Here is a 15,977-nt window from a genome sequence, read left to right as displayed (position 1 = left end):
AATATGAACTTTGAAGTGCGTTATGCCTAATAAAGCAGGAAAAGAAGAATAGAGCAATTCTCCTACCTCTGTGAAGGCATTCCGATTTGTCTGTAAGGTAACCTTTACTACTTCAAAAGGGTTAACCACAACTGCTTCTGTCAATCCAGATCCCAAGCCAGCAATTGCAAATGCCTAGGAAAGTTAAAATTGAAGTTAAAAATTAAGAGGTAAAATTTCCCATACATCCAATTATGAAACTGAATGATACAATGCAAAATGTGAGATTACAGTAATACAGCAGTATTCTATTACTAAACAACTTTAGCCCTTGATTAGATGCTGACAGTTCATGAAGACAATATGACAATAGCCATAAACCACATTCCAAAAAATACAAAATAAAATGTCATAGCACTGTCAATGAATTCTCTTTTCAGCTTGAAGAAAAATTGTGGTACCAATTTATTATGAAAACATGGAAAAACAATGCCCTCATGTTATCTTTGGGTGGAGTATGAACAAAAACACAAATATAATGCAGTTATGCAGCACTGGAAAAAACAAGTATTCACTGCAAAGATGAATTAACTCCATTTACTTAGAAGCTGATGGTACATTACAGCCATAGATATGGAGATATTCACTGCTTTGCTTTCCATCATGACACAGTATTTAAAAATACCTTAATTTGTTTGTAACAGAAAAATAATAGTGAAATATTTAGGTCAATTAAGAAAATGCAGAGGGGTTAATTTCAGTGATCACTTTACACATTTATTGCCTCCATTTAACATCTCCAAACTTTCTAGGGACTGAAAAGAGTCCCAGGACCAACATACAATATACTGAGTACATTTGCTGAAATTCAAGGAAACCAATGGTAAGGAAAAAACAATAGTGAGAAGAAACATATTCAATACAGAGGGATTTGAGCAGGGACTCTTGAGAGCTCAAGAAGGAGAAGAATTCTAAGTTAGAAGGGTAGTGGCAAGCTCCAGCCTTTGGAGAAGACTGTGTTACCAACAAATCTATTTTTCCAACATGAGGTGGGAACGTTACCTGTCCCCTTCATCATCAGCCATGAGACTGAAGCCAGCAGGAAGCTGGTGCTAATGTATGCATCTCTCTTTTAACAACAAATGTTGTCTTAATATGAGGTCTGTTGAGGCACCTGGAAGCTTTCTGCCTCGTTTAGACCAGAATCCCTCTCAGTCTTCTTTTTCCCTCACTACCATGGCTATCTTAGGGGTAAAAATGCCTCTATGGTAACAGTACTGCACCAAAAATGTCAAGGATGTCTGATAGTTGCTGCATCTGCTATATGAATCAGAGCAGCTTTTGGTCAGCTATTGCGTGTTTACAAGTTTCCGGCATATTTTCTTGCCAAAAAAGTGCTGGGATACCATGGAACCTTAAACTCTGTTCTTTCCACTTGCTAGAGAACAAATATCAGCCTCTCTATTTACATCTGAGGATGAGAAGAGCCTGCTGAAAAACAAAAGATAAAATAGGAGATACTGTAAACAACTATAGGGTCAGTGGAATAATTAAGGGGAAGAGGAAACTTGTTTTAAACTAGTTAATATGATTCCATGACCATTCACTCACTGCAATGGAAGGCAGATGTAAATGGAAGCAACACCGTTTGATAGAGACCTGAAATAACCAAAACCTTTATAGTGTAACCATAAAAATATCAATTGTTTCCTACAGTTGTGATACCATTATTGTGAAAAACAGATATTTACTACTATTTACATTCTTACACCACAGAAGGCACTAATTCTTATAAAAAGTATTTTATTCCAAATGGTACAATAGCAGAATTAAGCTCTATATATGAGAATGCAGACAACACATGCATGCTACATCTTAGCATGAAAACATTTTTGAGTATATGTACGTCCTGTATTTTGTTTTTAAAACAGTTATGTTCTTGACATGAAATCCTAACTCCATTGATGTATAAGAGAGTTTTGCCATTGATTTCAAAGGAGGTAGCAGTTTCTTATCAACAGTTTATGTTTCTACTATAAAGTCTTTAGAATAAGACTGAGGTCTGCATTTTTGTAATAGTTGCTCTGTGCCTTGCAGAATAGCACTTTGAGGTTGAGGTATCAAACTAGTCACTATCACATGAATAAATAAATATTGATAATGTTAGACTTTTTTTTGTTACTTTGCAAGAATGAAGAATGACAAGCTGCATACAGACTCTTCCATGGTGATTGTCGCTATCTATGTTAACAAATGTTATGACATTGTAGGGAATTATTTTGAAGACATTTGATATAAAAATGTAGCTATCATTTTGATAAATTCTGTTATCAATGATTTCAAGGGACAAGTCTGTTCTGAAAAACTGCTGGTTGAACTGGCCCCTTTAATTTTGTGTTCCTTCTATGGGAGGAAATGAATGGGAATGCTCAGAATACACATATTAAATTAGAACATGAAGTTCTGTATCCATACATACCAGTCCTGGTGGTAACGATGCATATCCTAGTAGCTTCTTGTACTGTTCAAAGGTGAAAAACTGTAAATAAAAGTTAGACTGAAATTGCATTGAAAAAAATTATGAGTTACTTATGCAAATGAGTAAAACCAAACTACAATGGAGCTTCACTACCTCATATAGTAAGTATCTGTGTGCAGTTCTGCAAAATAAACATAAGTCACTTTTGTTTCATACTCTCTGCAGCAGTACGAGATGTGCAATAGTAGACAACTAGGCTGCAGAACTGATTTTATTAGTGTATCATGCATAACAGCAGCATAAGTGCAATTAAAGTAATGTTTTATGTAAGAGTTTGCTTGCAACACATAGTTCATGTTTTTAATTTATAAACTTTTCCTCTAGCATTGAACTTTCACATTCTGGTATAAATGTAGTAGCAGGTACTATCATTTCTCCCAAGAAATCACCCTCACATCTTTAATATAATATACTGCAATCACTTTCACATTTCTCAGATACTAGTCCACTTCTCATCAGAGAGATGTAATTGCAGATGTTGAAGATGGAAAGTCTGTAGATTTTTCTAATATTTTACTGTCAACAGACACATTTCTTTTAGTTTTTGCTCTTTACAAATAAATCTTTCACCCAATTGTCTGCTTTCAGTCAGTGGTGCTCAGAAATTCTGAGCATCTGCAATTCCTTAGAGGGTAAGTTTTGAAAGCTGTACTCTTGGGTGGTTGAACTTCAAGAAAGAAATGAGAAGCTCAGTTTCATGTGCACCAACATGGAGAAAGGCAACCATTCGTAAATGGCTTGCTTTGCAACCTAACACTTCTTGCCATCCAAACCCATTAATTTTCAGAATACCTTTTGTGACATCTAAAAATCAAAGCAGAATAAATGAATGGATTTGTTCTTCTAAGAAGAGTGTTGAGAATAACCCTGACCTGAAGTCAGTAAGAAGCTTCCCATTGACACAGGCAGACAGAATGTCACTGCCTATTTCCTTGTCTGTGGACACAAAGCCTAAGAGGCATCAGTCAAGGTATACTCTAAAGTAAGGGTATTTGTGACATTTTACAAATCATTGGTAAGATGCCCTCTGAAATACAGCACACAATCCCAGCCACCTTTGTTGAAAAAAGGTGAACTCAGACTATAGCATGTTCAAAACAAGGTTACCAGGACTGTAAGGAGAGCTTAAAAAGATTTCTTTAAGAATGAAGACTGAAGGAGAGTAAATGCTTGCCTTGTTTAGTCTAGCAAAAGACAGGCTGCAAGAGAATGAAAAACAAGGAAAGGAAAGATATGTAACATAAAGTAATTGGGTATAAAAGTAAAAACTACTCATAATTAGAATGTGGCTTGAGATCTGATGAAGCTTTCTTACAACCAAAGGAGCAGGGTCTGGAATAGTCTTCCAACATGAATAATGGGGGAAAAATCTTAATCACTTGTAAGGGAGAGTTTGATAAGTTTATGAGGGAGATTATAGAACAGCAGGGGTCTAGACTTGCTGACCTAAGAGATCCTTTTTAGTCCAGTGTTTCCGTGTACAGCAAATCTCCCCAAACGCCATATTGTTTCAAATTCATATTCTGCAAATATGTGGCTGAAGCCACTGAAAAAGCACTTCAGGCTGATACCACATAAGACAGTTCTGAGGGCAGTGAAAATGATCTTCTAGCATGAGGAATGAGGACAGCAGAAAATCTTGTGGGTTAGAAAGAGTAGATATCTGAATTCCAGGTAAAACCAAAGATATTGGAGGTGTTACTCTATACAACTTTCACACATGGAACAATACAAGGCTCGTAACTACAGCTCACTATTTGTGAGTCCTGTAATCTGTACAAGAAGTATTCACGACTGCATCCAAAAAGAAAGTGGCTTTTACACAGCATGTCTAGTATTATGGGACTGAACAACAAAAACCCGTTCACAGCTTCACCAAGACTGCATCAACACACGTGGTTGTCTACTAGAGCAAGAGCTGTCACATCCCTGTATAGCAAAAGTAAATAACTAGAACCTCTGACTTTCCTGGCTACTTTCCAGAGTTGACCTGTAACACTTAATTAGTTTAGAGCAAGCTGATTCAAATGAAGGTGGGATCCTCTGAAAGTCTGTGCATTTCACTCCCACACATGAGGCTGTGATCCTTCTGCATAGCACTTGTCCATGCATGTGACAATCAAACTGTTTCACCACGAGAGGAAGGCAATGGGAAATGAGGTCAATGGAGATGTGGGGATTGTAAGAAACATAAGGGAATAGAGTTTTTCAGACAAAACAGAAAGACTGGGTGACCTGTGCTGGGTCTCAGCCAAAGAAGACAAGCTCAGTCCCTCAGGGCTCAGTTACCACAGACCTATCAGAACAAACCAGCTTTTCCACAAACCACGTGTACAGGAACATGAGTAATAAGCACCACATTGTCATTTTAACTTCTTTAGAACCCTGTCCTATGGCAAAGTCAATAACATTTTTCAATCAAGACCTGCTTCAAATGAAAAGTCACTGGAATCACACCAAAACCATCAGAGAACTGGGTGTTAATGTGTTAATAATGCCACCACATTTAAAGCAGGAGGGAATATGTATACGTAACGCAAAATTAGGGTGTTAAATTCTGAAAACTGAAGGACTGATACTCTGGCCAGTGGGTAGATACTTTTTTTAATCCTCAGTAGGGATTATTATCTCATTTTGCAGAAAGGTCCTAGAATCGCGGCCCAGATTTTAAATGTCCTCCAAACAGTGTACAGATTGAACGCTAATCTTGCAAACATCCTGCAAATATGTTTAAAATTGTTGTACTGGTCTTGCCAATAGTCAGGAAAGATAGAAGTGTTACTTAGACTGTAGGCCTATCTTTTTGGATAGCTGAAGATATTTTATAGGTAAAAGGAAGTCTCTGAGAAAGTGTCAATTGTGGTTGGGTGAGTTACTTCACTGAACTAAATTAATTTCTTATTGTGATAAAGTTTGCTTTATTCTCTCTCCAGCATCTTTCTACTCATTGTTACCCTCCTAACCTTTAATGGAATTTCTGGTATTCCTTAATGTCTTCCATAGTGTTACAGATCTGTAAAATGGTTGTAATAAAGGCAGAAATACATTACCTAGCAATTTTTTGGTCTTAAAAATGTTACCTTAAAAATCAATAGCTTCCTAGAGTCATAAATAAAATAACTACTTAATAGTAACTATGCTTTAGATCATTTTTTAAAGAAAACAAATCAATAGCAATAAAACTCAATATAAATGTTGCTGGGTGTACTAGCGTGGCCAGTATACATACAATTTTGCCAAAAAGTATCTAGCTATATCATATGGATTTATATCATGTACATCCACCCAAAATGTTTTTAAAAACACAGCATAATTTGTCTTTTTCTCTACAGTTGTATTAAGTTAATAGCTTTGTGCAAAAAGAAATCTCAGAATAAATGTATTTAAAACATGCTTTTGTGTATATAATAACCAATATTGTCCATCTGGCAAAGATACACTTTAATTCAAGTTACACAGAAAATAGCCAAAGTACTTACCAGATGTCTCAATAACTCTAAGGTAAAAATATATGCTTGAAACAAGATGTCTGGGAACACATGAACAATATAAATTTGCCCCAAAAGTTCATCTGTTAACCATTGTATTGGCATCATCACTTCTTTCCTCCAAGTTCAATCTAACATAAAGTTATAAACTTTGACTTTTCATCTTCCAGAAATACCAGCTTTCTTTTTAGAAGGGAAATAAAGAGAGAGAAAAAAAGAAATAGCAAGACAGACATGAGAATGTAGTTGACTAAAAGTGAAGCTGTATCTTCAACACTTAGCTGAATAACTGGGGCTAAATAACTTCATTTTAGCAGCTTTATTTTTATTTGCAAATATCCACACCAGATAAATACAAAATTCCAGTAGCACAAGTATATTTCTTGTTAGTACAAAATCTCCCTTGTCCATTCCCTATACACTTTTATGAGATATAAAAGACACTATAACTAGAACTCTTCAAAAAAGTTCATTACAAACACAAACCAAGGCTGCTGGAACCTAGAAATTGCCTCTCTACCTTTTGTGCTTTCTCAAGTCTCAAAACCATAGGCATGGGCATAGTCTTCCTCTAAATCTCACTACTCACTTTGGCAGTGGACATGGGACACCTTGGGGCCTGTTAAAATGAGGAAAACCATTAGAAGAATAAAAGGTGGAGAGTGAGCCAAAGGAAGCAGTGACTTTTCCATTGGGGTCATATCCAAATAAGGTTAGTGGAAATTTGAGACAAGCTGGATTCTCTTCAGGTCAAAGCATGGGTACAAATTTCACTTTTGATGTCAGAAATTGTGCTGGCATATAACATCTCCCATTGAATTGCTTCAGTGTTCAGGTTCTTAGAAGGACATTACTGTCCTGCCCTATTCCATCACTGAATTCTTCTAATGTAGAAAATAGTTGATGTCTCAAGGTAACTTAAAGTTCTCCTGGTGTCCTAGGAACAGCATAAAATTTAAAGGAATAGTGTAAAGAGTTAAAGAATTCCATGATTTAATTAAAAAACATTTAGCATTTAAACCTGATTCTCATGGTTGCAGAAACACTACTGAGCCCTCACATAAATGCCCAAGAATGAGGTAGAAAACGTCCCACTAAGGGAGCACCAGTAAGACATTTAAGGATCTGTGAGCTCATGATGTACAACAAGAGGCTAAGAGAACTGAGTCTGCTTAGCCTGGAGACGAGAAGGCTAAGGGGATATAATTCCTGTCTTCCACCATGTAAAGGTTATACAGAACACAAAGTCAGACTTTCTCAGAGCACAGAAGCACAAGAGGCAATAGGCAAAAGTTGCAACAGGGGAATTTGGATTGGATATAAGGCAAAATTCTTTACAGTGAAAGCAATTAAGCACTGGAGCAGGAGCACAGAGGGGCTGCAGTCTCCATACTTCAAGATTTTCAGAACCGGACTAGACAAGGTGTCCGAGCAACCTGATCTAACCATGAAGTCAGCCCTGCTTCGAGCAGGAGGCTCACCAGATGACCTCCAGAGATCCCTCCCAACTTAAATCTATGATTCTATAATTATATTGAATATCATGGGGTTTAAGCCAATTTAATAAATTTGAGTAAGAGAAAGTGACTCAAGATTTTCGAATGACTCAGGATGGTAGGAAAGAAATCAAACCTGGGTTTGTATTTTAACTAAATATATGCTGGAATCTAAAAAGCATGATCAGATTGACTTTGACCTGTTTCAAATGAAATGAAATGGAGAGGCAGAGGAAACATCACAGTCTGAAGAAAACGGGTTACTACAGATCTTCTAAATATCATCCATCTATTCTTCACTGCCACTTTGCTATTAAATTGAACTTTAGTTTTCTTAGTTGTATGAAATAATTTTGAGATAGGTGACATATGTCATTTGCATCTAAAATGCCAATGCAAACAAGAAGATGACATTACCAGAACTCCTTTAGGATTCTGTTACAAGGTCACATCCTGTCACTTTATACAAATATTATTCCTCTGTAAAGGAATTGGAATGTGAGTGATTAATTGCAGACTAAGGACCAGAATCATATGCAGCCTTTTTAGAAAGAAACAAAAAAAGAAAAAAAGGAAAGTCAAGACATTCTGTATAATAACTGCTTTTAGACACATTTGGTGCAACTACAGGAAACTTTAAAGTTCTGAAGTAAAAGACAAAGAAACATCTGCTTGTAACACAGTGGATGCTTTGATAGATTTAGAACTTTAAGATGAGGTGCTTAATTACTGGGTTTTAATTAAAAAGGTTGCATGACTTAACAGAAAAAAATTGATGTATTGATGTATTTTGCTGAGGAATGTTACTAAAACAATGCTCCACAAATCAGCATAAAGGATAATGAAAGAAAGTTAGATCAACACTGTACAACAGGTACACTTTGAAAGGCTAGCATCTATTTCAACTGTAAGAGAGCTGGAGTAAAATGTTCTTTGCATGATGAAGAGTTGTACCCATTACCATGTTCAATCTGTAAAAAAATGAGAGTATGGAGGAGAGTGCTCTTTGGAGTACAAGGAAACTCTGGGCAGCACTTCAAACCTACAGATATACTGCTTCAAGTTACTGAGTAAGTACTTATTAGGAGTGTCTTTAATGGCTTTTTGTGTTAATTTATTAAGCTATGATTAGTTGTTTTGCAAGTAAAACAAAATGTCTAAACCAGAGGTAATTATGAGGCTAAAATATAATATTTATATAATTTTGATTATATAAACTAATTGTAATTTGTTTTTCAGTAACATTATATATACAGGTCAAAAATAGCCTAGCATTTAAGAGCCTTATCCTACATTTCTTAATCAAGCAGTTTTTATTGTGTTATCAACAGGAAAGTTTCCTCCTAATAGACATCAGAGGATTAATATGACAAATAAGTTTAAGATTCTAATGTCAATCAGCTGGGGAGAAAAAAAATGTTTTACAGCTGCCACTGTCCCTACTCATATTTTTAAAAGAGGAAGTATGGGGTTTTTACCTTCACCGCCCTTTTGGGTGTCTCAGCCAAGATGGGAGGATATATTCCTTTGTAGAAGCCAAGCAATCTATTGAAGAAAAAAATAAATTAATTTTGCATGGATAAACAACATATCATTACCATACTGCCAATTTGATTTTCACTTTTGAGTAAAGCAACTAACCTTTCAGCATTTCCAAGCATACAGACAAATAATGATACTCTCTGCTTACTTGCTAAATAACTAATGGGCTACCAATTCTGTTATGTGCTGGTGAGATGATATAAAAAAGCCAGCAATGAATAAGTAAAAATTCAATCCATTTTTTCTGAGTAGACAAGAAATTGTATTTAAAGGAGGAGGAACAGTTTTGGCAATGAAGAGGAAGTATTATTTCATTGGTTTAATTTTCTTGACACAGCAATGATCAATATTAAAAACTGAAGTCACAAAATACAGATTTGGAAAAAACTGTGACTTCAGCAAGTTGCATACAAAAAACCTGCATGCTTATCTTCAGATGCTAAGTTAAGACATGTCTTAAAGTTTAGTTTTAAATATGCCTCAAAACAGATGAAGTATTTTTTTTGACAACCTAGTTTTAAGACAAGTTAGCCATTCATAGAGCCATAACAGAGTGTATATATTTCATCTTGGAAAAAACATTTGGGCAATATCTTGCCACTGTACTCCTTCAGGTCTTTGCCCCTCTCTTGCCTGGCTCCATAAACACCTAAGGAGTTTACAATAGCTGCTGACTTTTGGAGCTGGCCTGAAGCCAAAGATCCCCTTGTTGCTATGCTTTTCTTTGCATCATCTACATTTTATATACAGCCTGCTACAACCACACATGGCATTTGCAGGCAGCCTGAGCTTTGCTTAGAAGGCCAATGTAGATGCATAACGCTGGGTCTTGGGAATGCTTTGAATGACAAGTAGTTCTCAAAATCCCCAGGTGAGGTAAAAGTAGACATAGTTCTTGTCTGCTAGGTCTCCACATTAACCTAGATAGTACATGGGGAGAGTTCAGAAAGGCATCTAACGCAATCAGCAAGAAGCTACCTGGCCAGCCAACACAGGTATATCTTACAACTTATCCATCTTCAGAGTTTACACACTTCATTCAGGACTGTAAGAGGATTCTGTCTACAGAAGAAATCACTTCTTAAAGCAAAGCATTTGTGTCTTTTTAAAATGTTGAAAGGTGGTTATGTTGAAAGGTGGTAATTAACCTTTCTAAACCAGCCTATTACTGGAAATACATTTGCAGGGTGTAGAAGAGTCATCACATCAACATATTCTCCTATAGTTATCCTGTGCATGTCAAAGGAAAACAATTAAATTCATATTCCCCATGTGAATGTAAAATACCACAAATGCTATACCATTTTTTCCACCCCTCTTCTAATGCTTCTCTGGAGTTCTCTTCACAAGCTGCTCCAATATAAATTAAATAATTTAGGCTTTGTAAGATGCTCCAGAGTGGGGTATCGCTTATCCTTCCTCTGAAGTAAACAAGTTATGAATTCCAGTCCATGATAAAACTTTGAACATTTTATACAATGATGTTTTCATGACAAAACACTGAAAGTCCTCGGGCAGGAGATTTCAGGGATTCAGATGAGTCATCAGATGTTTGAATTTCCCCAAAGTCTCATTTTCCAAACATACATACATATATCTATATCTATCCACATTGATATGGATATAACTATAGATAACTATAGATATGGATATAATGATATAGATATACTGGATCCAGTTTTAGTCTTTAACAGTTCATACATATTCAGAGTATATTCTTGCTGATTCAGCAAGCTATTGAAATGTTGAACATTAAGCATGTGATTCATACAGTTTAATGTGAGTTCAAACTGAAACTGAGGTCCAAGTAGGATCAGCTGCAAGAACATAGATCCCTATAAACACTTTCTTCCTTTCAGCTCAATCTAAAACACTGTAAGCGTATCTACAATAAGCATCCTGTTTGGAATTTCTAGTACTCCGGCATGATTGGAATTGCAAAATGAAAAGTGCTCCACTGCTCTACTCACAGGTGTAGCTCTGACTACAAAAAAGTGAGACCCAAACTTGGTCCAGATTTTCTCATTAATAAGAGATGCATAAGCAGAGAAATATGCAGTGTAAAGCAACAATTCAATTCTAAAAACACACAGCAGCATTACCTAGCATTGCACAGCAGTACACATTGCCTTCCCAGGTTGCCTTCTTGTATACTCAAACGTATGCAGCTATTGAACATATAAACCTTGTAACATTCCCATGGTGTCTGAGGATCTCAGGGAAAACTCTTCAGAGAGAATGTGGAAGGGAAGGATATACCAGGAATTTGAGCAACAGAGCTGCCATGTCAGCAATCTTGTGAGGCACGTAACAACTTCTGAAGAGTAATCCCCCATTCTCTCACAGCTTGGTGTTGAAATACCAGCAATTCAGATGATTAGCAGACCAGGCAGTGGATTGTTTGAAAATTCTAGAGAAATTGGAACTGGAAATATGAAAAGCAGTTATCTATTGCTCCTGAATCACAGAAAGGTTGAGGATGGAAGGGACCTCTGGAGATCATCTGGTCCAAACCCCTGCTCAAGCAGGGCCACCTACAGCCAGTTGCCCAGGACCACTTCCAGACAGCTTCTGAATATCTCCGAGGATGGAGACTCCACAACCTCCCTGGGCAACCTGTGCAAGTGCTCAGTCACCCTCACAGTAAAAAAGTGTTTCCTGATGTTCACACGGACCCCCTTGTGTTTCAGCTTGTGCCTGGTCCTGTCACTGGGCACCACTGAAAAGAGACTGGCTCCATCCTCTTTGCACCCTTCCTTTAGGCATTTGTGCACATTGATGAGATCCCCCCTGAGCCGTCTCTCCTCCAGGCAGAGCAGTCTCAGCTCTCTCAGCCTTTCCTCATGTGAAAGATGCTCCAGACCCTTCACCATCTTGGTGGCCCTTCACTGGACTCTGGCAGTATGTCCATGTCTCTCTTGTACTTGGGAGCCAGAACTGGACCCAGCACTCTAGGTGCAGCCTCACCGGTGCTGAGTAGAGGGGAAAGATCCCTATCCTCGACCTGCTGGCAACAATCCTCCTAATGCAGCCCAGGACACTGGTAGCCCTTTTGGTTGCAGGGCACATTGCTGACTTATGTTCAACTTAGTGTCAATGAGGACCCCAGGTCCTTTTCTGCAAATCTGCTTTCCAGCTGGCTGGCTTCCAGGTGCACGGGGTTGTTCCTCCCCAGGTGCAGGACTTTACACTTCCCCTTGTTGAACTTCATGAGGTTCCTGTCAGACCATTTCTCTAGTGTGTCAAAGTCCATCTGAATGGCAGTACAACCCTCTGGTACATCAGCCACTCCTCCCAGTCTTGTATCATCAGCAAACTTGCTGAGGGTACACTCTGCCCCATCATTCAGATAATTAATGAAGGTGTTGAACAGAGTTGGATCCAGTATTGACTGCTGGGGTACACTGCTAGTTACTGGCCTCCAGCTAGACTTCATATCACTGATCAGCACCCTCTGGGCCTGGCCATTCAGCCAGTTTTCAATCCACTTCACCATTTGTTCATCCAGTCCATACTTCAATAGCTTCTCTATGACGATCTTATGGGAGACAGTGTCAAAAGCTTTACTGAAGTCTAGGTAGGCAATGTCCACTGCTTTCCCCACATACCAAGCCAGTCATTTCATCATAGAAGATTATCAGGTTGGTCAAACATGACTTCCCCTTTGTGAATCCATGCTGACGGCTCCCAGTCATTGCCTTGTCCTTCATGTGCCTGGAAATGGTTTCCAGGATTAGTTGCTTGATCACCTTCCCAGGGATCAAGGTGAGGCTGACCAGCCTGTAGTTCTCTGGATCCTCCTCCTCATCCTTTTTGAAGATAGGAGTGACATTTGCTTTCCTCCAGGCCCCAGGCACCTCTCCTAGTTGCCATGATCATTTAAAGATCATTGAGAGTGGCCTTGTAACAATATCAGCTAGTTCCCTCAGCTCTTGTGGGTGCATCCCATCAGGGCTCACGGACTTACGTATGTCAGGTTTGCTTAAGTATTCTCTAACCTGACCCTTTTCCACCACGGGTAAGTCTTCCTTATGCCAGACCTTCCCCCTCTCTCCAGAGCTTTAGATTTCTGAAGGCTGGTCTTGCTACTAAAAACTGAGGCAAAGAAGGCATTCAGTATTTCAGTGTTTTCCATGTCCTGTGTCACCAAGGCCTTTGCTCCATTCAGCAGCAGTGCTACATTTTCCCTAGTCTTCCTTTTACCACCTAGATACTCACAGAAGCACTTCTTGTTGCCCTTGACATCCCTCACCAAATTCAACTCCAGGTGGGCTTTGGCTTTCCTAACCATGTCTCTGCATGCTCAGACTGTCTCTATACTCCTCCCACATCACCTGTCCCTGCTTCCACCATCTGTACACTCCCTTTTTATGTTTGAGTTTTGCCAGGAGCTCCTTGCTCAACCACACAGGCCTTTTGGCATTTTTGCCTGACTTCCTGCACGTTGGGATGGACTTCTCTTGAGTGGAGGTGATCCTTGAATACTATCCAGGTTTCCTGGATTCCTGTTCCCTCCAGAGACTTATTCCATGTGACTTGTCCACTGAAGAGGCCACAGTCTGTTCTGAAGTCCACGGTTGTGATCTTGCTTTTTGCCCTGCTCCCTCTTTGCAGGATCCTGAACTCCACCATCTCATGGTCACAACAACCAAGGCTCTCTTCAACCTTCACATCCCCAATGAGGCCTTCCTCATTCGTGAGTATGAGGTCCAGCAAAGCACTTCTCCTCATTGGTTCCTCTTTCATTTGTGTCAAGAATTTATCATTAATGCTCTCCAATAATCTCCTGGATTGCTTATGCCCTGCTATGATGTCCCTCCAGGAGGTATCAAGGTGGTTGAAGTCCCCATGAGGATCAGGGTCAGCAAATGCGAGGCTGCTTCTACCTGTCTGTAGAGGGCCTCATCCGCTTGTTCTTCCTGGTCAGGCAGCCCATAGTAGACATCCACTACAAAGTCACCAGTATTGGTCTGCTCTTTAATCCTTACCCATAAGCTCTCATCATTCACCCCCGGGCAGAGCTCCATGTACTCCAGCTGCTCTCTCCCATAAAGGGCACCCCCCTCCTTGTCTTCCTGGCTCGTCCTTCCTAAAGAGTCCGTATCCCTCCGTTGCAGCACTCCAGTCATGCAAGCTGCCTAGTGCATCTCTGGGATCCCAACAAGATCTTACGCCTGCAGCTGCACACAGATCTCTAATTCCTTATGTTTACTTTGCGTGCTGCCTGCCTTAGTGTGCAGGCCCTTCGGAGAGACTTTCTCACTTACAGGCAAATGCTTGAGGTGATGCCAGTTAAGCCCTGTTTTGTTCACCTTGTGTTCCTGGTCACATCACCCCAGGCACTTTGCTTGTCACCCTGTCCATTGCTCCCTCAGAGCTGTGGTAACTCTCTCCCTCCCTTGTGGTTCCTGGTTTAAAGCCCTCTTTACCAGTTCAGCCACCCTGCGGCAAAGATACCTACGCAAAGCTATCAGTGTGCATGTCATGCCAAGCTGATCTGCTCATTGCAGCTGTAAGGTCAACACTGAAGATTTTCTCCTGGAGGAATCTCTACTGTGAACCAAGAGGATCTGCAGAGCTCATATTCATGGCTCTATGAATCCCTAAAATTTTAAGGGAGCTGTAGCTGGGTTTCACTGCTTTACCCCTCCTTTCCTCTGTGGAGGCAAATCTCACCATGAAAAACAGACAGGAAGGAGTTAATGTCTATTCCTATGGAACACATTAAGTTTAGAAATCTAAAAACACATGAAAACTTTGAGGATATACATCCATATATGCAATATGTAATTCAGTAAACATGGTAAGAACTAGCTCAGTATTTAATTATGAACTGTGGTTTAGGTTTTCTTTTTCTTCCTCATTTGAAATAGAAACAGAAAAAAGGTTAGCAAGCACAGCCAGTAAGATGAAAGGAATAAAGGAAAGGAGGAAGTAGAAGACAATCCCATCCCATCACTGCCTATTGTCAACTGACTAATTTTTTGCATAAAGCGTAGTCTCTTTTAGAACCTTCTGTGCCTGAGGTGGAGGACAAGCAGCTGCCCCCAACTTTTCCAAATAATGCTTTATAAATTGTGCCCATTAAAGATACAATTTTTTTAAATCTTCGCAGAATGAGCTATTTACTTAATTTTAAAAAACTAGCATGATAGTAATAAAAACTTGAATGTTTGTCAGTCAGAAAGTACATACACACACAACGATCTTATACTTCTCTTTTCCTTGGTCAATAACATTGAGTTGGCCTACTTGCACATGGTGTATAAAAATTTTCAAAGTCAGCTAATGAATGGTGATGACATTTCACATTTGAAAGACACTATCACTTGGATTCAGGCCTTCTTTCAAAAACTGGTGTTCAGAAAAATTATGGAACAGCAGCAGCAATCACTGCAGTGTGTGACAGAAGAGAGAGGACGTGACATCATATCCCTAGCTAGAGACATTGGAAAGAACAAGTAAACCTTTAACAGAAACACAGCTACATCTTATTTTGTTTCAGCATTAAGGGTCTAAATGAACATCACCATTCAATTGTATTCTGGGCAACAGCCCAAACTCATCTTTGCAGCAGTTGATTTTGAAACATTACAGTCAATCATATCTTCTCAATTTGTTCTTTCAGGCTTTCGCTATCCTTCTGGTTTCCATTTCTTGTTTGGAAGCCTTGAGTCATTCACCCTGGCAAGACGACCAACCTAAATCAGTTATTTTCTCCAAATTATACTGAAATTGGGATCTTGCTTAGTTTGTTGTTTTCTTCTTCTGTCTTTCACATAATTTTCCCTTTAAGGATCTAATAAAGCTGATTGAAGGCATGAACACAATATTTCCTTTCTTCTCTTCCTGTCAAATCCAAGTCTCTTACCCACATTGTTTCATAATTGAAACAAAAAACCTCTTAGGTCCAATTCTGCTTTCATTACGTCT

The 15,977-nt window shown here is 38.9% G+C and overlaps 1 protein-coding gene across 1 annotated transcript in view; it reads right to left on the bottom strand.

The window, feature by feature from the left end:
• Positions 1 to 15,977, bottom strand: part of SLC25A21 (solute carrier family 25 member 21) — a 265,037-nt gene that overhangs the window by 22,336 nt on the left and 226,724 nt on the right. The window contains exons 4-6 of the mRNA XM_075030254.1: positions 8,981 to 9,047; positions 2,459 to 2,518; positions 67 to 174 (exon numbers count right to left, since the gene is read on the bottom strand). Of these exons, the coding sequence (XP_074886355.1) occupies positions 67 to 174; positions 2,459 to 2,518; positions 8,981 to 9,047 (235 nt within the window). The remainder of the gene's footprint in view (positions 1 to 66; positions 175 to 2,458; positions 2,519 to 8,980; positions 9,048 to 15,977) is intronic.

This window comes from Buteo buteo, chromosome 6 (assembly GCF_964188355.1).
Source record: "Buteo buteo chromosome 6, bButBut1.hap1.1, whole genome shotgun sequence".
Lineage (NCBI taxonomy): Eukaryota > Metazoa > Chordata > Aves > Accipitriformes > Accipitridae > Buteo > Buteo buteo.
The sequence above is the reverse complement of the archived record's forward strand: the minus strand, read 5'-3'. Positions and strand labels throughout refer to the sequence as shown.